This window comes from Thamnophis sirtalis, unplaced genomic scaffold, assembly GCF_051295495.1.
Source record: "Thamnophis sirtalis isolate CommonGarterSnake01/CBP01778 unplaced genomic scaffold, rThaSir2_p1.2 scaffold_2, whole genome shotgun sequence".
Taxonomy (NCBI): Eukaryota; Metazoa; Chordata; class Lepidosauria; order Squamata; family Natricidae; genus Thamnophis; species Thamnophis sirtalis.
The window spans coordinates 120047374-120070550 of NW_028261382.1; the positions used below are offsets into that span (position 1 = coordinate 120047374).

At 37.6% G+C, this 23177-nt stretch overlaps 1 protein-coding gene across 1 annotated transcript; it reads left to right on the forward strand.

Annotated features, from left to right (window-relative positions):
* The first annotated feature begins 1624 nt into the window (after nucleotides 1-1624).
* On the forward strand, nucleotides 1625-22830 carry NUDCD1 (NudC domain containing 1). Its single transcript, XM_087706772.1, has 10 exons — nucleotides 1625-1849; nucleotides 5285-5439; nucleotides 6308-6493; nucleotides 9633-9816; nucleotides 10779-10964; nucleotides 12392-12599; nucleotides 13207-13354; nucleotides 14503-14628; nucleotides 19728-19884; nucleotides 21971-22830. Exons 1-10 carry the CDS (start codon nucleotides 1732-1734, stop codon nucleotides 22261-22263), a joined length of 1761 nt encoding a protein of 586 aa, XP_087562898.1. The 5' UTR covers nucleotides 1625-1731; the 3' UTR covers nucleotides 22264-22830.
* The last annotated feature ends 347 nt before the right edge of the window (nucleotides 22831-23177 follow it).

A 23177-nucleotide genomic window follows, 5' to 3' on the forward strand; every position in this document is an offset into this window, starting at 1 on the left:
ATCCTTACAGTTCAATTAATTTTATTTCCAATAAACTTGTAATTCAATTTACATTTTATTGGAGTGTGAAATCATTGTATAATATGGGTAACTAGATGCAAGGCAAGACACATATCAGAATAACAGAGTTGCTCAGGTAGGAAACCCTATATTATTCACTGCTCAGGCAGGAAATCCTATTCACTGTATTGAAAACAAGACATATCTGGAAATTCCAACTGTTACTCTAACTAAACCTAAAAATAAATCCTAATAGTTACATTGACTGTGAAGGCAAGTAGACCCATTGCACCAAGACATAATGTGGTTTGCTTAATCTTGGTTTAGCATAGTGTCTGGATGCAGATTATTTTGTTCATAGACCATAGTTTTAGGGCATAGCATGTTAGGTGTCCTCATCCATACAACACACTAAGCATAACCAAGAAATCAAAATTTCATTATCCCTAATGATTGAGCTCATTTAATATGCTAAACCAAAGTCAATAAACTGTCTGTGTCTGTCTGTCTCTTGGATTTTTATCCTGCCTTTATTACTTTAAATGGCTTAAATTCCTTGTGTTTTAAATTTCGTGTGTGTCTAATCACTCTTGGCCAATTAAGAATTCTATTCTATTCATCTCTATTCTCCCATCAGGTGGAAACATCATCCAGACATGGCTGGAATAACCCATGATGACCATTCGGAGAAGGGGCGTATCAGGTGAGTAACCAACACCCATTTGAGTTGAAAAATGAGTTGAAACCGATCAAGGAGATTCAACCTGGAAATGAGGAGAAATTTTCTGACAGTGAGAGCAATCAACCAATGGAACAGCTTGCCTTTGGAAGTTGTGGGAGCTTCATCATTGGAAGCGTTCAAAAAGAGACCGGCCAGTCATTTCTCAGAAATGCTATTGAGTTTCCTGCTTGGGTGCTGGGGAGGGGGGTTGGACTAGGGTGCTGAGGGCATTGGATTAGATAACCTACCAAGGCCCTTCCAACTCTGTTAATCTGTTAAATCTGGACTTCAACTCCCAGAATTCCCCAGTCAACATGGCTGCTTGGGGAATTCTGGAACTTGAAATCTAGGATTCTCAAAGTGGTCAGGGTTGTGGTCACTCGTTTAAACCAGGAGTCACCAACCTTTCGGACCTCAGGGGCCATTAAATTCATAATTTTAAATCTCGCGGACCACCAATATGGTTTTAAAATGTAAATAATATTTAGTGCAATATAAAAAATGCAAATAATTTTTCTGCGGACCACCAAAATTTTCTCACGAAGCACCAGTGGTCAAAAGACCACTGGTTGGTGACCCCTGCTTTAGACCAAGGAGTAACCCAAATATCCATTTTGGGCACTCTCCTATGGTCTGTCTATTATGTATGTAAAAAAGGAGCAACCTTTATGAGCTCACCAGCGTTGCTTTGAATTATTTGAATTAGGGTGATGATGGTGATCCTTAAGCACTGACCCCCCGCCTCCACCCATCCCACAAGGACCAGGAGCCAAAATGCAATTGCCCCAGCACGAAACGCACAGGAGCGTTTGAAAGGCCGGCAACAGGGGCTCCAAAACTACGATTCCCAGCAGGCTCTGCGCTACTTTCCTACCCAGAATCCTTCGCGGAGTGGGTGGAGGGAGGCTTTGCTGCCACGGCCTCAGAGCTGCGGCGGCTGAAAAGGCTTAGAGGGCCACTCCGGAAGCCCGTTCTCCTCAGCGGCGGCGGTTGAGGCCGAGGCCCGCGGCATGGAGGCGGCGGCGAACTGTTCGTTGCGCGTCAAGCGACTGTTGCTCGACCCCAGGTTCGAGGGCTACAAGCTTTCGTTGGAGCCGCTGGCCTGCTACCAAGTGGGGCTGGACTCGCGTGAGTGTCAGCGGGGCGCCCGGGTTTGGGCTACGGGGAAAATGTAGGCAGCGATGGGGTGGAGGTGGCGGTTGCTGGGGAGAAAGGGAACCCTCTGGCTCGGCTGTTCCCGGATTTGCGGTCCTGCTGCAGGGAATAGGATAGAATAGAGCTGGTGGAAGGGACCTTGGAGGTGTTCTAGTCCAGCCCCCTGAGAGGCTGGCTGGAGAGGGACAGCGCTTCCAGGCGATCGGCCGGGAGGCAAGAGGGAGGCAGGCAAAAGGGAGCAAAGCTGAGGATATGCCCATGCTGAAGAAAATGTTTTTTTTTTAAATGTTGTGTTCTGCTGTTGAGTTTTTAAATACCGGGTTTTTTTTTCCTTACCTGAGGAAGAAAGAATAACTCAATGAAGCCACCAGAAGTCAAATTTGGCTCAAAGGAACATAATAGTCAATAGTTGCTTGCCAGTTGTGAGTTAGGAGGCATAATGGATGGATGGATGGATGGATGGATGGATGGATGGATGGATGGATGGATCCCTATGAAGCCACCAGAAATCAAATTTGGCTCAAAGGAACATAATAGTTCCTTTGCCAGTTGTGAGATGGGAGGCATATTGGATGGATAGATGGATGGATAAAGGAATGGATGGATGCATCTCTATGAAGCCACCAGAAATCAAATTTGGCTCAAAAGAATATAATAGTTGATAGTTGCTTGCCAGTTGTGAGTTAGGAGGCATATTGAATGAATGAATGAATGAATGAATGAATAAAGGAATGGATGGATGAATAAAGTAATGGATGGATGGATGCATCTCCATAAAGCCACCAGAAATCAAATTTGGCTCAAAGGAATGAGAAACTAATAGCCAACAGTTTCTTGACATCGAGATGGCAGGCATATAAAATTAATCAATCAATACATCACAAGAAAATAAAACAGTCAACTAAACAGATAACATAAACAGAGCCAGTGCTGTAACAAAACGACATCTAACAGTCATCCAATTTGTTTCGGGATCCGGCAGCTCCCACCGAGATGCTGTTCTTGCTTCCCCAGATGGTGAAAAAAAATCCAGTATTTAAAAACTCAACAGCAGAACACAACATTTATTTACCATAATAAATTATTTATTTCCCATTTATTTGTTTAGTTATTTATTTTTATAAATAATTCAAGGCGGTGAACATATCTGATACATCTTCCTCCTCCTAATTTCCACACAACAACCCCATAAGGGGAGTTGGGCTGAGAGAAAATGACCAGCCCAAGAGCACCTAGTCGGCTTTCTGGTCTCCTAGTTTCTAGCCTGGAGTCTTAACCACAAAACCAACCTGGCTCTGTAGTTTTCTTGGCATCCTTAAAAAAATGGCCGAGGTATTTTTTTCATTCTCCAAATGAGTGGAGCTCTCAGATTTCCTGTTGATATCCCATCCAAGTTCTAAAAACATCAGATTGGAGTCTGCTTAGATCAGGATTCCCCAGAAAAATAAACAGGGATCCCAAAGGTGGATGGGAGTAGCAATAGCAATAGCAGTTAGACTTATATACCGCTTCATAGGGCTTTCAGCCCTCTCTAAGCGGTTTACAGAGTCAGCATATTGCCCCCAACAACAATCCGGGTCCTCATTTTACCCACTTTGGAAGGATGGAAGGCTGAGTCAACCCTGAGCCGGTGAGATTTGAACAGCCGAACTGCAGAACTGCAGTCAGCTGAAGTAGCCTGCAGTGCTGCATTTAACCACTGCGCCACCTCGGGAGTCATGAGACTATCCAAAATAGCAAAATTGTTCTTTGTAGTACTATTAGTTAAGGATCAAGTTGTATTTATTAAATTAATTTCAGATAATAGCAATAGCACCCAGACTTATATACCGCTTCACAGTGCTTTACAGCCCTATCTTAAGCGGTTTACAGAGTCAGCATATTGCCCTCAACAATCAGGGTCCTCAGTTTACCGACCTCAGAAAGATCAGCCTTGAGCCTGGTGAGATTCAAACTGCCAAATTGCAGGCAGCCGGCAGTCAGCAGAAGTAGCCTGCAGTACCACATTCTAACCAGTGAGCCACCACATAATAAATTCTAACCACTGAACCAACATCATAAATGTTTCGGATGAACAATCTGAAAATTCATGAAGGGATCGATGAGCTGAAATGTTTGAGGTCCAAATATTAGATTTTCAAGATTAGGCAAGATCATTTCATAAAAATGCATATTCATTTTTAACTTATCTTCATTTTTAACTTATCAGCAGTAGGTATAGACATTTAAAATACAGTTAAAACACAATATAAATACAATATAGAATAAAGTCATCTAAAATATATAATAAAACAGCATAAAAATAATAGGTATACACATATATGGGTTTCTGTACTTAATTGTTCAGTACATATACAGATACTTTGGTTTCAAATGTATAGTTTGGTTGTATATTTCTTCTGAATAGTTTAAAAGAAATATTTTTCAAGATGCCTGTAAATTTTTTCTGGGCTAATTCATTAAAGGTAGATTTTAATGTACATTATTTCTCTACTTGAAAGAAAGATCTTAAATCAAAGGGAATCAATATGGTGATGATTTAAGGTGGTGATTTAAGCAAAGGTTAATCTTAGATGATGTTACTTTATAGTAACACTGTAGAATTAAGAATGATTGTGAGATAGACGCTTGTATACTATGTAACTACTGTAATACCTAACAAGGCTCTATCTTGGCACCTGTTCAAATCTTGGAGGAAACCTCATTTGAGAGGGTAGATACTGCTATAAAGAACATGCAAATATCCAGAAACATTTATTTGGAAGATACTGGAGCCTATCAACCTTGCCATATAGGATCAGCTGGATAAATACTTTGGGAGATCCCTAAGATGTAATGGCAAACTAGTTGAACATGGGAAAATGATAATGCTTTTAATATACTATAAATAGGTTACAACATTGTGATGATTAGACAGCTTTTAGTATTCAGTATTCTGTTACTTGATAATCCCACTAATGAAAATTGAGTTATTTCTTATTATTTAGCTTGCTGTATCTATGTATAATATTAGTTTGTTTTGTTTCTCAAGAGGTTTGTGGTCTTGGTGTAAGAAAATAGGTGTGGTAGATTTGTAGATTAAAGTTGCTGTCACAACTTCTTTCTTTGTGTTTCTGAATGCCGAGGAAATAGAAGCTATGAAAGCTATTAGGAAAAAAAATGCCTTTAAAACTTGCCTAAGTATTTAAAGAAAAGTTAGACAGTAGATGGCACTCTAATACTAATTTTGCTTATCAGCCTGGTTTCTCTATATTTACTTTTGTGGTATCTTGCGCAAAACTACAGTACCCTTATTTTAAATATATAATCAGAAAACTATGTTTTGAACAAGATCCATCAGTTAAATATTGTAAGTTCATTTCCTAAGTGGTTATGGAATATAATTTTCCTGTTTGTTTCCCCCTTCAGCGGTAGCAGAAGTCAAACTGAGAGATGATCAGTACACCTTGGAACACATGCGTGCATTTGGCATGTATAATTACCTACATCTTGATTCCTGGTACCAAGATAATGTTTATTATGTTGATCAGCTTGGAAGAGTCATGAATTTAAGTGTTACTTTGGTAAGTTCATTCTAAAATAAATATGCTAGATGTCCATGGCGGTAGCAGCAAACTGGGCAGATTTTCTTGCAAATATGTCTCCAAGAGCTACATGTGTAATTTTCAGTAAAAATATTGTTTTTCACATTTTTGGGTCTCAAATTTAAATATTCAGAAGGGGGAAGTTTAAACTTCCATGCCTGAGGACTGGAGACAATTCTATGTCTAATCACAGCTGGCCAGTAAAGTATTCTATTCTAGCTAGTCAAAGCAAAATGCAAAATTAACAATCTTCTCTCTGTTATTACCCGGTAGGTAATTATGAATGATCTGGATATTTGTCAAAAAGGCTGCAGTTTGTAATGTGTAATGCCTCTTCAGTTAAAGCTATGCACCTGTTTTTAATTTAAATATGAAAAGATATGAGAGATTGTGCAGGTGAATATTAAGAAGTATATGTATCAATATTCCAGACATCTCATTCCAGAAGTAGTTCTAATTGATGTAATAGAAAGGGTTGTGTGTGTGTGTTAATAACCAAAATACTAGCCATGCATTAATATGCTACGAAACTTAAGTCCAAAAATACTAGCAGATTTTTACTTTTATCCCGCTTCAGGGGAATACTACCCCTGTCAGAGGCAAAGGTTGAGTTTCCCTTAATCAGAGAACTTATGGATCAATCACTACACATTCTTGTTTAGCATATATTGCTTTTTTAATAAGGAGATTATGTTTTCTTTGGACTTCTTATCATTTTCAACTTTGTTTCTGCTTATTTTGGAATGTATAGACCAAAAACCATTACCAGAGTCCTCAGCTACACTGTTACAATTTTTTATTCTTTGTTTTTTGAGTTTAAACACATTCTTGTTTTCCTCCTTTGTAGGACACTGCCTTAAAAAAACCAAGAGAAGTATTCAGGCTTCCGGCAGACTTATTAGCTTGTGATAATCGTCTTTGTGCATCACTACATTTCACATCTCCCACCTGGGTTACCCTTTCAGATGGAACAGGACGACTATATCTTATTCAAACTGGCAAGCGGGATGATGGTTCTTGTGAAAAGTGGGAAGTAAGTTCTGAGAATTTGTCTTGTGTTGAGAAGCATTAACTATATTTTCTCAAATGGTTCAAGATGCTTGGTTAAAATTACCCTCTTTCTACTGCTCACTTGCTTCAGTATAAACATATTGACTTTCATATATGTTTCAAATTGTAAGATAAGTGTTTTCCTCCTTGTTTCCTCATTAAAGACTGTTAATCTCATGAAACATAATTATTGTCATTTATATATTATAATTTTACAAATATATGATACACACACAAAACAGTTCTAGACAATGGGCAAAAAAACCACTATCCCTAAATTAAAATTTGTTAAAGTCCTTGTTAAGTCCTTGTTAAATGACCAGTCACTTACTGATTGTTCTAAGTTTCAATGGACCCCACAAAAGCTATTTACAACCTGCAGTTCTGATGGCTGCACACCACTCAATCCCATTACCATATTTTGGATGCTTGATAACCAGTTCATTGTTACAACTAGTTACAGTTGTGGTTACTCAGGTGACTATGTTTTTTTTATTGGTTTCCAGCAAACAAAAAATGGCAGTAGAAATACATTTATTCACTTTACGAATATGGTGTTCACTTAACTATGATGTTTGCTTAACAACTATTGCAAAAGCGTCATAAAATCAGGTTCGGTCCCGTGGCTGCCTTGACTTATGACCATCATGATTTATAATGGAAATTATTGTTGTGAGTCAAGGATTGCTACCTGCAAAAAATTAAATGCATCATACCATTAAATATAAAAATGTTTATAAAACATTACTGCTAGTCATAAAAAGATCTAACCATTAATGTTCAGAAATAGGTAAAATATGAAAATAAAGACAACTAACTATAAAGGCTAATAGTTCCTAGAAAAAAATACATTTTCTCTAAAGTATCTATGAAATATGCATTTTTGCATAGTTCTGTTGATTTCTAGAATGATAATTTTTGTCCAAATGCTAGATATGCAGATGAATTCATATAGAAAGTTAATTCATTCAGCATCATGTTGATCTTAATTGCATCTCGCTGTAGCTAGCATCAAAAGTGCTATTGTCAAGCATTAAAGATTGCCCCATTTCTTAACATTTTCTGAGTAAAGAAATTATAAATTACATTTCTGAAAGAAAAAGATACAGCGTAGAAATTAATTATTTCTTCTCCATATTTTATATAGCAAAAGAACTAATGTTCAGAACATCTAGCTTTTTGCTAGTTTAGAATCTTTAGTGGGTTTTTTTAAAAAAAATATCATTAATTCTTCTGTTACTCCTCAAATCAGCTAATAGTTAAGGCAGCCGGCTAGAAACCAAAAGATTATGAGTTCTAGTTCCACCTTAGGTATTAAAACCAGCTAGGTGACTTTGGGCCAGTGACTGTCTTAGCCCAACCCACCACAAAGGATTTTTCTTTGGAAAATAGGAAGAAGAAAGAGTATTAGGTATGTTCATTGCAGAATAATAATAATTATCATTATTAGCTTTTTCCCCTAGAAATGGTGTTGAGAGTTGACTATAATAACTAAATTCAGAATTTGGAATATTCTGTTACTATTATTTATTTGTTTGTATCCTGCTTTTATTATTTTTACAAATAATTCAAACTGGCAAACATATCCACCGTACCTTCCTCCTCCTATTTTCCTCACAGCAACTGTGGGAGATGAGTTAGGTTGAGAGCTATTCACTGACCCCAAAGTCCCTCGGCTGACTTTCATGGCCAAAGTGGGACTTGTACTTACGATCTCCTTCCTTCCCCCTCTAGCCTGCTGCCTTAAATAATAGACCAAATTGGTTCTCCATCCTATCTTCTTATACATTCTATCTCAAGAGCTGCACTGATATCTTATAAACATCTGTAAAGCTCTCAGAGCTTTTTCAGTATTTCAGTAGAGTTTTTAGTATCTTTTCTCATTCATGTGTTCATAATCAGTCTTGGAATTTGATTCATAAAACTGGTTTACGAAAAGATAAACAAATTTCCAACTTGCCCATAGAGCTTTCTATTATAGATTGAGCAATATCTGTGGTGGCGGAGCCATTTTCCTGGATGATTAAGGAAGTGTATGCAAGGCATGCTAGTGTTCGTGGTTTGTGACATAAAGCTACAATTAAGGGGATTCATCCATCATGATAAGTCAGTCCCTGAGAAAAAGGCTTGAAGGTGATATTGAAGAATATCATTGAAGTGATATTTTGCTCTTTGCAAAAGAGTTTTAGGAATAAAAAGATGGAGAGGCAGAATAAGTTTTATTGTCTAGACTCCAGATTTATGTGTAGATTGCTCGGGATAGATGATTTAGTTATAAAGTTAGTCCAGAATGCAGCCGCGCGAGTGATAGTGGGCGCACCGCGGTTCGCCCACATAACACCCATCCTCCGCGAGCTGCACTGGCTACCTGTCGATCTCCGGGTGCGCTTCATGGTATTACTCACCATCTTTAAAGCCCTCCATGGTAGTGGATCTGGGTACTTGAGAGACCGCCTCCTGCCGATTACCTCCCTCTGACCAATTAGATCACACAGATTGGGCCTCCTCCGAATCCCATCCGCCAGTCAATGCCGACTGGCGACTACGCGGAGGAGAGCCTTTTCAGTAGCAGCTCCGACCCTGTGGAACGACCTCCCCGTTGAGATTCGCACCCTCACCACCGTCCAGACCTTCCGCACAGCCCTCAAGACCTGGCTATCCCGCCAGGCCTGGGGATAAGTTTCTAATTCACCCCGCCCGAGTGTTGAATGCTGAATGAAAGTTGTGTTTTTTACTGTTTATTTTTGTCACATACTGTTTTTGTTTTATATTGCACTTCCCCTTTCCCTACGAATGTAAGCCGCCCTGAGTCCCCTCAGGGAAAAGGGCGGCCTATAAATCCCAATAAATACAAATACATATGGGACCAACAACATAGTTTGTTGATTTGTATGGGGGGGGGGATCTTAAAATTGGAAGCAAATTACCATATATCATCAGCAACATCTCAAGCACTTCAAATGAGTATTTTATTCTGTTAGATGAACTGTGTGGATTGGAAATACTAGATGCTGAGTTACCACCACAAAAACACAGCCTGATAGTTCTATTAGATCTGAAGAATGAATTGTGCACTCAGAAAATATTACTCAGTCACTTACTAAAATTCCTTCTTTCTCCAGATTCTATTCAGTGAAGAATTTGAGACTCCTTTTATTATAGTCCACAGCCTATCATTTGTGCAGTCGGGTGCACATTCAGTTGGTGTGTTGCTCTTACGAATAGAAAAGGATGAATTGGATGCACAAGGCAGCGGCTTTCATGTTTCATTGGAGTGGGTTACAATTGTGAATACTTCTAAGGAGGGTGAGTGTTTCACTTGGTTTTACTTTGCTGGTATATGAAAGAAAGTTCACTGGGTATCTATACATACTTATTACATTCTTACTGTAGGAATTCTGGAAACTGTTAAGTTGGGGAATGGCGAAAGGATATGAATACAAATTTGCAAATACCTAATAGGCGGAAGGTTTGGAAGAGCTGTTAGAAAATATTTCTTAAAAGAAAATATGGTAAGGTGGGATGGCATTTAAAAATAGTAGCAAATCACATTGAAATTAAGTTAGTTTTCAGTACATATTTTGTTATCCTTCCTGTTTCCCAAAAATGTATAGAAACAATTTCAGATGGCTGAAACAGACTCCATGTTACAGTCATCTTTTTGAATAGCTTTTCTCTAAGGCAAAGCCTGGAAATAGAAATGAGTCATGAAAATGTGCTGTGTGAATTTGAGCTAGTCACTTTCTCTCAGCCCGGCCTACTTCATATTACATGGAAAAATGAGAGGAGTGTGTCCTTGTTCTCTGCCTTGAGCTCTGGATATCAGGCAGGATAGAAAATGGAAAGCCAGTCCGGGGGACTTTGGGCTGATCACTCTCTCTGAATCCATCAAGCTTCACAAGAACATTTACATTTTTTTTTAAAAAAATATTTCTATCCCATCTTTAGAATTTTTACAAATAATTCAAGGCTGTGAATATATTCAAAACACCGCCTTGCAGCTGAGGATTTTGAGATATTCCAGAAAAATTGTTAGTAGCATAATTAACCTTGGAGCTATAAGGAGAATACATGTTCTATGTGCTCCTATATCTACATAACACTTTTCCAAGGACTTCATGTTGGTTCCTTTCATGAAGGCTATATTAAAGCCTTCTAAAGACATTGTCAGATGATGCCCCAAATTTTGGTATGATCAAAGTATTGTTGAATGTTTATCCTTTAAAAATGGGAGGGATTAAAAATTCAAAGTTTGTTTTTTAAATCAGGTGAAGAAGTGTATGAGGTCTCCAAACGCCGAGTTCTTCAAGGAAAATCTGTTCCTCATTATGCAGCTCTAGAACCAGATGGCAATGGCCTGATGGTTATCTCCTACAAGCCCTATACTTTTTTGCAGAATGGTGAAACCAAGCAAGATGAAAATGAAAAGGAGAAAACAGAAGCAAACAGGAAAGGTAACCTCGCTACAATTCATGCTATCCTGCAACTTTATAGTGGAAAGCATAATTAAAATCATGCAGGCTTGAAAATTCTTCAGCATAGCCATGCTGGGATGTAATCCCAGAACATCAAAAGCAACCTTGATATATTAGCTTGTCACACAGTTTTTACAGTTAAAGGAAGTAATTGTAGAAGTTAGAGTTACAATATATTTACCTGTATACAAGGGCATCTGTTTAAATATTTAACTTGCCAAAGCCTTCAATACTTATGATTGTAAGATTATAAGAAGCTATGATGATACAGAAATATGACATATTCCAATTTATATCCATTTATGCGAATAAGATAAGTAGACTTCCCAGAAGATGCTATCATAGCCTCGTTCAGACATAAATGATGGGTAATGATGTTCATTCAAAAGCTTCTGCCTTTTTAGCTAGCTAGCTACCAAATTTGCTAGAAAAGATTACATGCCAATAGTTTCATCTATCCTGTATAGCCAAATAAGGAAAAGTGATAATTTTATTTTAAAAAGTTGGTGTATTATATTGATGGCTTAGTAAATTACAGTACATTTGTGGTACGTTTATTACACTATTAAGTTAGTGTCTAAGAATGACACTAATAATGTTTTCCAATGATTCATAAGATACAATTGTTGATGTGATTTTATAAATGGGAACAGTGAAGGAAAATATGACTAACAGGCCTGTCATTTAATTCATTGGATGATAATTGCATACAGTTCAACTTGCATTGGACTGTATCAACATAAATATAATTTCAAAATCGGTGGAAGTAACTGTTCTGCTCTTTTCTTTTTTGGTCATTCTTTAGCCTCTTGCCTCTAGTTCTGGGCTCCATGATTTATGGATCCTGAAAAATTGGAATAATTTCAAAGTAGGGCAATAAAGATGATCAGGGACTATAAATCTAAGTGAAGAAAAATGGAAAACACGAATATTGTTAACCCTGATAAAAGATTACTAATAAGGGATATAATTACACTTTTCAGTGCTAGAAAAGGTGTCCTGATGTTAAAAGCAGTTTGACCATGGAACCCCTCACCTGGATGTGTTTTAGTGCTAATTAGTTGGTCATTTTTCTAGGATGCTTTAATTTGCATTTCTTCATTGAGCAATAGATTGAGCTAATAGCCTAAACTGCTCTTTTGCAACTCTTTATTATTCTGTTTATCTATGCGTATTTTTAAATTCTCTTTATTTTTAATGATTATTTGTACTTCCTCGTACATTTTAAATGATGACTGACAATGTACTTTGAAGCTGCTGTTACTTGTCTTTTTCTAGTTTCAGGTAGCTAGGCAATGCAACATTTTATTGTACAAATAACTGGGTTCTTGACAGCTATTCCACAAATCTTTAATGTTTTAACCTTTACCTAATTATGTACTCCCACTATGTGCTTCTGTTTATAGAACCTCTATATTACTGGCAGCAGACTGAAGATGATTTGACAATCACTTTCCGACTCCATGAAAACTTTACCAAAGAAGATATACATGTCAGCTTTTCTCCAAATCATCTCAGTGTAGCATTGAAAGATCCACAGTTTCCTATACTGAAAGGTGACCTTTTTTCATTGATTGACCATGAAAGCTCCACATGGATAATTAAAGAAAATAGGTATTTATTTTAGTGTTGTATACTTGATCTGTTGAATTTGTTGAATTTGTTACATTTTTCACCCACCTTCTGTTTAATGGGGAAAAGGGGTAATCAGATGGTGTCATTACTAAAATATCTTTAATGTAGAATGCCACAATGAAATGAATATCAGTAGTATGTAGCATTCAACAAGCAGTCCCTATATATCATTTAATATCTGAGTTTGTAAATAGTCACCCATGTGTGATTCATAAAAGAATGTTGACTCAATTTCGTATCTATAACTGAAGTTTTTCATGTGGTCATCTATAAATCCACATGATTCATTCGCTTTCCTATTGCAGATGGTTTGTTTTTCTTTACGGTTTTGGAATTGATTTCAGTCATCAAAAATTGAGTATATAAGGCCTGGAGGCAGAGTTTCTTAAGGAATGATTCAATTCTAAACTGTTCCAGTGAAAGTGCACTATTTACATTATAGGTTTGAATTCATAGTTGGATTTCCTTGAAGAACCCTCAGTTACAAAGCATTGTGAATAGATTAATTTAATTTATTTAATATTAAGTCTTGTGTTCTATCCTTGGTTATGGCTTATCGATGTTTATCTATTTTATCCCTTCCCAGATTAGAGATAATTTTAATTAAGAAGGAAGAAGAGAAGCGTTTATGGCCAGAACTGATAATTGGTGATTCTCGGGGGGAATTTATTATGGACCCAGCTCAAAGTGCCACAATAGCTGAGCAGCTGACATATCTTACCTCTGATGAAATGGTAAACCAACGATAAAATTTGTGGTTTTAATTCATACCAAAATGTATTGTAATCTAGTGGTTAAATTGTATGTTGCATGATTTTTGAAATCATACTTTATTGGATATAATACAGCCGTGTTGGCAAATCTATGGCACAGGGGGGACAGGTGTCACGTGTAGCCATGTCTGCTGGCACACAAGCTGTCAGTTCCAGGGCATATGCACACACCCGCCAGCTGATTTTCGACCTTCCGGAGGGCCAGGAGACACCATTTGCACCCTCCCCAGGCTTCAGAAAAGTCTCCGAAGCTTGAGGAGGGGAAAAACGGGCCCAATGGGCCTACCGGAAGTTTGTTACTGGAGGAAATACCAAGCTCAGGTTGGAGGTGAGTAGTGCAGCACGCAGTGGGGGGGAGAGTAGGGGGACGGTTTGTGTGCGCAAGCACGTGTGGGGGGGCGCTATGCATTATGGGTGCTGGTAAGCATGCACACTCTTGCATACGCACCAATGTGGGTTCTAGATCGGCGTTGTCCACATGGACACGTGCAACACACACATGCGTCGTACCTGCCAGCAACGCCTCTGCAAGCCTCCGCGATGCTCCAGCTGCTCGGCGGAGCATCACACAGGCGCTATATACGCCATGCGTGGAAGCGCCAAAGGCTTTAAAGGACAGGTAAGGAGCTCGGGCGGGTGCGTGGGCCCTCCGGAGCACCATACCAGAACGGTACCTGGTACTCTGGGCAGGCACCAGTACACCCGTTATCTTTAGGTAGGCAGGATGGGCATATCTCAGACTACAGATACAAAATTAAATCATTACACCTTGAAGTAAAGTTCAATATACATTAATTTAAAAAGGAGACAAAAACCCAGCACAGTAGGCCTCCCAAAATTCAGAATTTTGAGGGTTTTTTTTTAATGAGAAACAATCATTGTTGCCCAACCTGCAGTCTGAAATGTTTCAATTTACGGTGCAATTATCCCATATTCCTATGAATTAACTATATTCTGGAATTAAATCCTTTTTAAGGTAGCAGTAAAATACTGGATGCAATACATGTATTATAGATTTATTATTATATCACATGCTTCTTTTTTACTGCTATTTTATTAATGTTGGCTCACAGAATGCATAGAAAACGAAATTGAATTCCTGATTTCAGAATCCAGATCCTAACAAAGAAAATCCTCCATGCAATGCTCAAGAGCTAGAAGAATGCGACATTTTCCTTGAAGACAGTACAAGTTTGTGTAGATTTGACGGTCATACCATGAAGATCACTCATGTGGTAAGCATTAGATTATATTCTTAAATTCCATAAGGGTTGACAATTTGACAGAGTTCATTTCTTTTTTCTGTTGGTTTTTCTGGACCTTCTAATTCACGGGTGTCAAACTTGATTGCGACACATGACGCATTGTGACTCTTGCCTTTACGGAGCATGACACATCCAGGTCGTGGGCACAAGTTTGATACCCCTGTTCTAATTGGTTTTCCACTATAATGATGTCCTTTCAGACAGAAATGGATAGGGTCAATTTTTTTTTGTGACTTTGGTCTTTTCTAAAACAATATGGCAAGTGATCTCTTCCCGAGTTACTTCCCTCAACCATTGCCAACATGCCTGATCTAGTAGAGCTGTCCCCTCAGCCCACCTGGTTCCCTGGTCTTCCCAGAATCTTATTTTATGGTCCTCCTTAGAGACCACTATCAACGACAAACATGCTGTCACCAAGGAAACCATTCACCTTTATAATTTTCCAGCTCTCTTTCCTTCCCCCTCTTTCCAAAAGCAAGTTATACCTAGGACAATCAGAAAGATGATCAGTGAACATGCTTTTGTTTACAAATATCAACATTATGCAAGCAGTGGCTTTTCCGTGGGATTCTATGGGTCTGACAGATTTTGAAGAAGCAGGATAAAAAGAGTATTGACACATTTCTGAACTCTGATGGTGGAGAAGGTTCCTAGGAAGATCATGGGCATCAAAAAATACAACAACAAATGGATCATTGAACAAATTGATCCAGAGTTATCACTTGAGGCACAAATGACCTGGTTGAAATGACTGTATTTTGGACATATGTGAAGACCCATGTCTGTTAAGAAGTCTTTAATTCTGAAAAAGGTAGAAAGTAAAAGAAGGCAATGATTAGCAGTAAATTTCTGGACTTAATTATGGGGGTGATGGGTACACCCTTGGATGCCATGAAGGATCAGGTTGTAGAATGATCATCCTGGAGAAAATCTATCTGTGGGTTTGCCAAGAGACAACCTTGACTTATTGGGACATAATTGGTGAAGAAAAAAAGCTAGAGCTCTTTTTTAGCTGCCAAGTTAATACACATTGAATGGGCAAACTTGTTTATTCCACTAGTCATTTATTAAAAGAATACTGGATAAAAACATAGCTTCCAATTTGAGGTGCTATCCCTCAAATAGAAGAGTAATCTCCATAAATTTGTACTACCGCTTGCTTTCCTCATTGTAGCTTTCGATTTCTTTTATTTTTCCTGCAACAATCAGTATTTGAATTTCCTCATGGTATTTTATCTGCACCATCATATGTTAGGTGGCCACCAAGAATTGATCCGTTAAACACCTTATCACTAGTGTCAGCTTGAACCCTTAAAGCTAGGAGGACGGACATGCCATAACATTTCATTAGCCAGGAACCACCCAGTGCTTAATAGAGCTCATTCTAATGGGTCATGTCAACCTAACTTAAAATCTGCTGTGCAGCAATCTACTCTTAACTATCATTAAAAATAAACCTCACCTTTTCAGATTTCTAATACTTACGCAGCTTGACATTTAGAAGGGAATAGCAGAACGAGTATTAACTTCTAGCACAATGCAATCAAGATGAACCTATCTATAGGCTTACTGAAGCTTAGATCTTCAGTCTATATTAGCCTTTTCAACCTAGTGCTTTCCAAATACATTAGACTATAGCTCCCAGGAATCCCATCCTTGAGAGTTGCATACCACACAGTTGGTCAGAGTAAACGGCATAATTTTCAGCTCTCCCCTTTTTTTGTTATTGTGCTATTCTGAGAAGAAAAAAGTTAAAATTTCCTCATATGTTGGGTGCTATTTTGGGGCGGGGCACTTAAGGGACGTATTTTCTCTGCAAATTCCGATGACAAGGAAATTGAGTTTGAAAACTTTATCTACTCCATTGACAACACAAATCATGGAGCCGACCCTGATGGGGCTCGAAGTTGACTCAGCCTTTCATCCGTCTGAAGTCAATACAATGAGGACCCAGATTGTTGGGAGAAATTTACTGACACTAGAAAATGTTCAGAGAGTGCCGTAAAGCATTATGGAGCAGTGTATAAGCCTAAATGCTATTGCTATTGAGTTTACACAAAAATGCAGGGCAACAGCATGTTGACTACTGAAGAACAAGATATAAGTCAGAACAGGGGGCGGGGTGCTGCCGGCATTACTGCCAATTTGGTGCATGTGCAATTTTGTGTAATTGTCTATGTAACCTTTCTTTTTTACGTTAATGCAACTTTTGTTCAATTGCTTTTGTTACTAGAGTAGAAAAAAAGTATAATATCTAAAATTATTCCTTGGTGTAATGAACTGTATTAAATTGCAGTGACTTTTTTGTTTATCATTTAATTATTCAGCAATGTAAGTTGACCTTTTGCATATTGCCATGTGGATTTTATTTCTCAGTTAAAAAATGGGGTACACACACATTCACACACACACATTATTACCTTATTTGTTCTTTTTTTAAAAAGTTAAAAGTTGAATTTTACAGGTGGAAAAAATATTTTTCATTTGCATTAACATTTTTCATTCCAATAACATGGACGTTTTCTGCTGTCTGGAGATTCTTTGTTCTTGATTTACTTCATGTGGATAAGAGTATAACTACAAACTGTATAACATTTTTAAAAGGACACAGGCGATGCCTCAGAAATTATAGAACAATCAGATTAACATATTCCTGGCAAATTGATAGAAATGAGAAGCAAGGAAACAGTATTTAAGCATAGAAAGGAACAAGCCTTGTCAAAAGGAAAGCAGCATGAGTACTACTCTATTTCCCCCCCCCCCCAAAAAAAAAAACCCGCTCCCGGATAATAGGCCCAATTGGGCTTTTGAGCGTATGTGCTAAAATAACCCCCCCCCCAAATATTGCAACACAGCAGCAACCATGCCACCTACACCTCAAAAATAATAAGACCTCCCTGAAAATGAGGCCAAGTGCTTATTTCGGGGGTCAAAAGAAAATAAGACCCTATCTTGTTTTCTGGGAAACACGGTACTCAGGTAAATTCTGCCACACCAAACTTTTAGAGTACTTTGAAAGTGTATGTATAAATATTGGCACTATATCTGCATTTTTGAAAAGTCATTGATAAAGTTTCTAATCAAAGGTTTTTGAATCAATTTGCTGGTCATGGGATAAGAGGACCTGACATTTTGGGAATTGATAAGTGGGTCAACAAAACAAAGGAAAAATGGGCTTTTTTTCTCAGCGGAGGAGAGTTAGAATTTGAGGTGAGTTCATGTGAGGAAAAATAGGAGGAGGAAAGAATATTAAGTATGTTCACTGCCTTGAGTTATTGATAAAGTAATGAAGGCAGCATGAAAAACAGATCCATATTGGGTAAATTGCTTTTGAACTTGTTCATAAATGATCTGAATTTAGGATGAATGAGCAGCTGGGCAGAAAGATGTCTGCACTGCCTGTTTTTCAGAACGCATAAACATTTGGCTCCTGTGAGCATCAAAATGTTGGAGAAATGCTGGTTGTGATCTAATCCAGTAAGATTTTCTTACAATCTTACGTAATTATAAATATTGCCAGTTATTCCCTATAAATAATTTTGCAGTTCAGAAGATGTAAAATATTATCTCTCAGCATCTGCTGTTTATTTTGTAGGTACTAAAAACTAGAAATTAACAAATTCTAATTAAAGTCTATATTTTTTAAAAAAACTGGAACATGATTTCTCCTCTGCTAATCTCTGTATCTTTTGATTTTGATTTATTTAAAACATTGGTATGAAACTATTGAACTCAGCAAAGCTAAGTAAATACCTAATGGGTATGCAGTATGCTGTCTTCACGAGGTGACAACCCATGTTTCAAAACTTCCAACTTGTGTGAAATGCCCATACAGTAACCATGAAAAAGATCCCATTTTCAATCCCTTGAGAGTTTTAAAACCAAAGTTACATCCCTCTATGGTATAAATAACTTTCCTGGGGTTCATATAATGCTAGAGCTTCAGTTGCAAGGACAAAAATTACAAACGAAGTGTTTGTAATTGGCATCTTGCTACTCAGAGCATACTTATGACACGCCTAGGCAACTGTAGTAATGCTCAAAAATTGATATAAAATTAAATATATTTCAGGAAAGAAGATACTGTATTAAGAAGTTAACTGTTCTTGATTACAAATTCTGAACCTTGGTTTTTAGCAGTGAAGCCACTGTGTTTTTTATAAAATACAATGAAAGGTATTGAATATGTAGCGTCTGGATCCTTTTTGACCACCTTATACCCTTTTCCAAATTCAAAATAGGGTAATTTATTTGTTTGGATTCCATTCAAAGTCTGAAAAAAAAATAGGTATGTGTTTAAATTGGCATGAAGATAGTTTTTTGCTTCTATTGGAAACAGCAGCTTTAATGGTTTGGCGTATCAACCCTCCTCATTAGGATTTCTATTGCAGCAGATTCTTTTTTAGTGTGCTATTGGCATTTATAGGTCTGGGGAAGACAAATAAAAACTGCCTTTCTAAAGGAACATACAGCCAACCCCAAGTTCATAGACTTTAAATAGGAATCTTTATTCCAGTTTAAGTACAACCCACAGAATTCCACAATCTATATGGACATCCTACATAAAATTCCCATAATGATACCTCCAAAAATTTTATTGCATTTTTTCTGGCATAAGTCTTTTGAAATATAATACTGCACTGCAAGTAATAGTGAAAGAATTACTTTTGTTTCACTTGTACTGTTGTTTTTTTTAAAAAAAAAACTGTTAATCATTTTGAATATTACTTATATTGGAAAAGGTTATAAAATTAATAAATTAATCTGTGTTTATCCAAGAAGATTCATCACCAAACAAAGATCTGAACCTGTAGATCCAGCATTAAAAACACTACACCAAACTGAATCAGGGAGCACAACTGACTATAATCAGTTTTATATAGTGTGCGCTAATCCTCCAGTCCCCAAATCCTAATCCTTTAGAGCAGATCAGAACTGGGCTGGAAAATGCAATATACAGAGGTTTGGACTGGTCAACTTTTTTTTTTACTAATATCACTGTGTTCTGTGTAGCCAGTTAGTAATTTCTGTATTGGTAATAAAGAAGATTGCTTTTCTTAATCCTGCAGGTAAACCTTGGAAGCAATCAGTATCTTTTCTCAGCAGTTGTAGATCCTAAGGAAATGCCGTGCTTCTGCTTACGCCATGATGTTGATGCTCTTCTCTGGCAGCCTCGCCCAGATCAGCAAGACAAATGGGAGCATATTTCTACTTTCAATGCCTTAGGTAAGAGGAAAGGTCTACACAGTATTGTTCTCTGATTGAACAATTGAAGCGCTTTTCCACTTAGTTCAGTCATCTGTGTTCATATAGCAAAGTTCCCAATGAAAATTTGTTTGGGCTGAGTTTTGGAAATGGTTATCCCCAGAGGTGGGATTCACAGAAGTCTACCACCAGTTTGCCCCGCACACTCATGCTCGCTTCGTGAGCATGCGCACATTCCACGCATGCACTTTGCTCACACATGCAGCTTGCATGCATGCTCACGGCTTCGAAAACATAGCTAAATAGAACAGTGTAGAGCCGCAGCGGTTGGGCGGGGCTGGCCCACCCACAGGTCGCTGCTACCTGTTCGCCCGAACCGGTCCAAACCGGCTGAATACCATCTCTGGTTATCTCAGAAAATAGCAATCTTATGATAAACGAGGTCAGTAGAGTAATTGAAGTGTTGTCTCATCAAATCTATTTTTCTTTTTTAAGAATTAGAAGCTAGCTTTGTAGAAGAAAGCTTCTGAAATGTTAGGGAAAATATGGAGAGAATAAATTTGTCCATTGCTATAAGCGTGGACTACATCCAGTTGAGGATAAAAGCCCAAATTAAATGAAATCTTCCTGAAGAAACTGATATTTCCAACATCTTTAGGCTGAGTTACCTTGAACAGATTCTAGTCAGCAAAAGTTATTTGTAATAGTCATAAAATCCTGGTAATCGAAGGTTGGAACACCCATTTTTACCAGAGAATCTGACATCCTCTAAAAGACAGCTTAAACTTTAGATGTTAATTCCACCCTCTCTCTAATGTGTAGTTTCATTAGCTGTTTTTGAAAATACGTTTTCAGTATTGCCTCTGTGTACATTTGTAGGGACACCCACATTTTTCAGTGGTTTTAAATTGTGCTTTTCTCTTATTATAAAATTCTTTGCATGATATGTATGCATTGCAGAGTGAAATGGAAACATTTATACCAATAACAAACCTGGTCTGTAAAAGAAGAAATTTAATTTCTGTTGATATTGCCTGGAAAGGTGAAAATAGAAGTATATCAGTGAATAGCTTAAAAGCTTAAAAGTGCTATTTGGAAGAAAAAAACAACCTAAAATGCCCACGATTTTTGTTATGTTTCAGATAGCTAGAATGAAATCTGGCCTTTTTGTTTTGGCTTCATCTTAAGAGTTTGATTAAAAACTAGCAATATTTTCCTTCTCGTTTATTAGCCTGTTGCAACATGGCATACAACATAACACTTTGGTGATAATCTGTTCCAGTAATTGGTTCCAAAGAAAATATGGCTCCACTTTTCCCATGTATAATGAAAGATTTGAAAATATCTTGCCAGCTGCACAATTATAGGGCTTAGACAGATGTGTCAAAGATAATCAGGGTAATTCTTTAAGCTTTAGAAACTCATTTTCATTTGATGTTTACTTTGAATTAGAATGAGAGCAACATATCATAGAGTTCAAATGCTGCGTTGAAAAGCTCTGGAGAGCCAGTCTAGATATGAGGTTCTACTAATGTATTTTTAATATGCTGTCCTCTTAGCATGTTTGCCATAGCTGTATGGCCTTGTTGTTTCCAAAATCTATTCTATTAGAGCAAGGGTGTCAAAATTGATTTCATTGAGGGCCACACTCAGGGTTGTGTTTGAACTTGGGGGGTTGGGAGTGGCCAACTAGATGTCACTTATGTCAGGAGCACCAGTGGTGGTTTGAGTGCTCTGCTAGTGACAATGGGCTCCTGAGTGCCATTTTCAGCTGCAACGGCCTCCTGCAACCTTCTGCCAGTGAAAACGGAGCTTGGGAGGGCCGCCATGGCCCTCCCAAGCTACATTTTTGCTGGCAGAGGCACTGTGGGCCGGTCCTTCACTGTTTCCAGGGCAGTCCTGCGGGCCAGATCTAAGCGCCCCACAGGCCAAATCCGGCCCCCAGGCCTTGAATTTGATACCCCTGTGTGCATTAGTCCCAAAGAAAATGTTCCCCATACATATCTTACACTGCACAAAATAAGAGAGCAAAAGCTCACACAATGACAACTGGTCTGTGAGATAAAAAAAATTAATTATTTGCTTTTGCTGGCTCTTTGCATTTTAGGTTATGTGCAGGCATCCAAGCGGGACAAGAAATTCATGGCTTGTGCACCAGACCACTCATATTCTGCCCTTTGCGAGTGCCAGCGAAGAGTGTTCTTCTATCGCCAGCCAAGCCCTCTAACTACTGTTCTCTACAACCGAAAGGAAGGCAGACAAGTTGATCAGCTTGCTAAACAGTTGGTAGCAACTCTGGAAACACATGATCCTTTTTTGGGTTTTCAAGCAACAAATGAGAGGTTGTATGTTCTCACAACCAAAGTTCTATTTATAATAAAAGTAAGCAATGAGAATTAATCATGGTCTCATAATGACTACATATATCATTGATCTCTCTGCATTTGTAACTGAGCTCCACTTATGACTCCATAACGTAGCACAAAAGTACAAAATACCAGTATCAACTATATTGCAAAGATATAATGTGTACTGTCTCCTAAAGGATGACCATTGTTGTTCTGCTGTATATTTAGGAGAGAAACATTTGGAGATTTATTTTTTAATAAATGTAGTATTATTTTCAAATTACCTTAAAGCTTTTTATTGTGACTGTTTCTATTTGGTCTCCTGAATCAGTTAAGACATTCTGAAAATGTCATTTGCAGCTAAGTAAATATATTTTTAGTTTTGTTTTAATTGGATTTTTTTTAACATTTTCTTTAAATGTTTTTCCTAAATGCTTGCATTGGCTCATTGAACAAATCAGACTGAATATGTACATCCACTTTTCTTAAGCATACTTTTAATTGAAGCTCAAAATTCTCATTATGTGCAAATGTGGTAATTGCAGTTGGATTGTATCTGATTTCCGGAGGCAAATCCTCATCCATTTGAGAAATAAAATAGTTTTTTAAAAAATGAAAAGGTTTCAGTGTTTTTTACCCTGACATTCAAAAAGGATTTGAGAAAATTTAAAGATTTGTTACAAATTGTCTTCTCTGAGCTGGTACTATTTGAAAAAGATTGTGAGTTAAAATGGCTGTATATAAGTTTTTACTAGTAGGAACAATCTTACCAAAACCCATTAAAGATAATCTGGCTGGGAAAGTAGATTTTACCATGGGATAAAAGAACAAAACATATTTTGTACAAGACTTCCAGTTACTACAACTGTGAAGCCAATAATTTTCAAAAATGTTCATGTGCTAGTTTAAAGCAAAATTGCAGCAAAAGCTATTCCTTTCTCTAGACTGCCTTTTTACTATATACTA

What these genes read in the sequence shown, in the direction of transcription:
- NUDCD1 (XM_087706772.1), top strand. Translation starts at nt 1,732, where the DNA reads ATGGAGGCGGCGGCGAACTGTTCGTTGCGCGTCAAGCGACTGTTGCTC. An exon ending in CCAAGTGGGGCTGGACTCGC is followed by an intron (nt 1,850 to 5,284) that starts GTGAGTGTCAGC and finishes TTCCCCCTTCAG; the next exon opens with CGGTAGCAGAAGTCAAACTG. An exon ending in CCATGAAGATCACTCATGTG is followed by an intron (nt 14,629 to 19,727) that starts GTAAGCATTAGA and finishes TTAATCCTGCAG; the next exon opens with GTAAACCTTGGAAGCAATCA.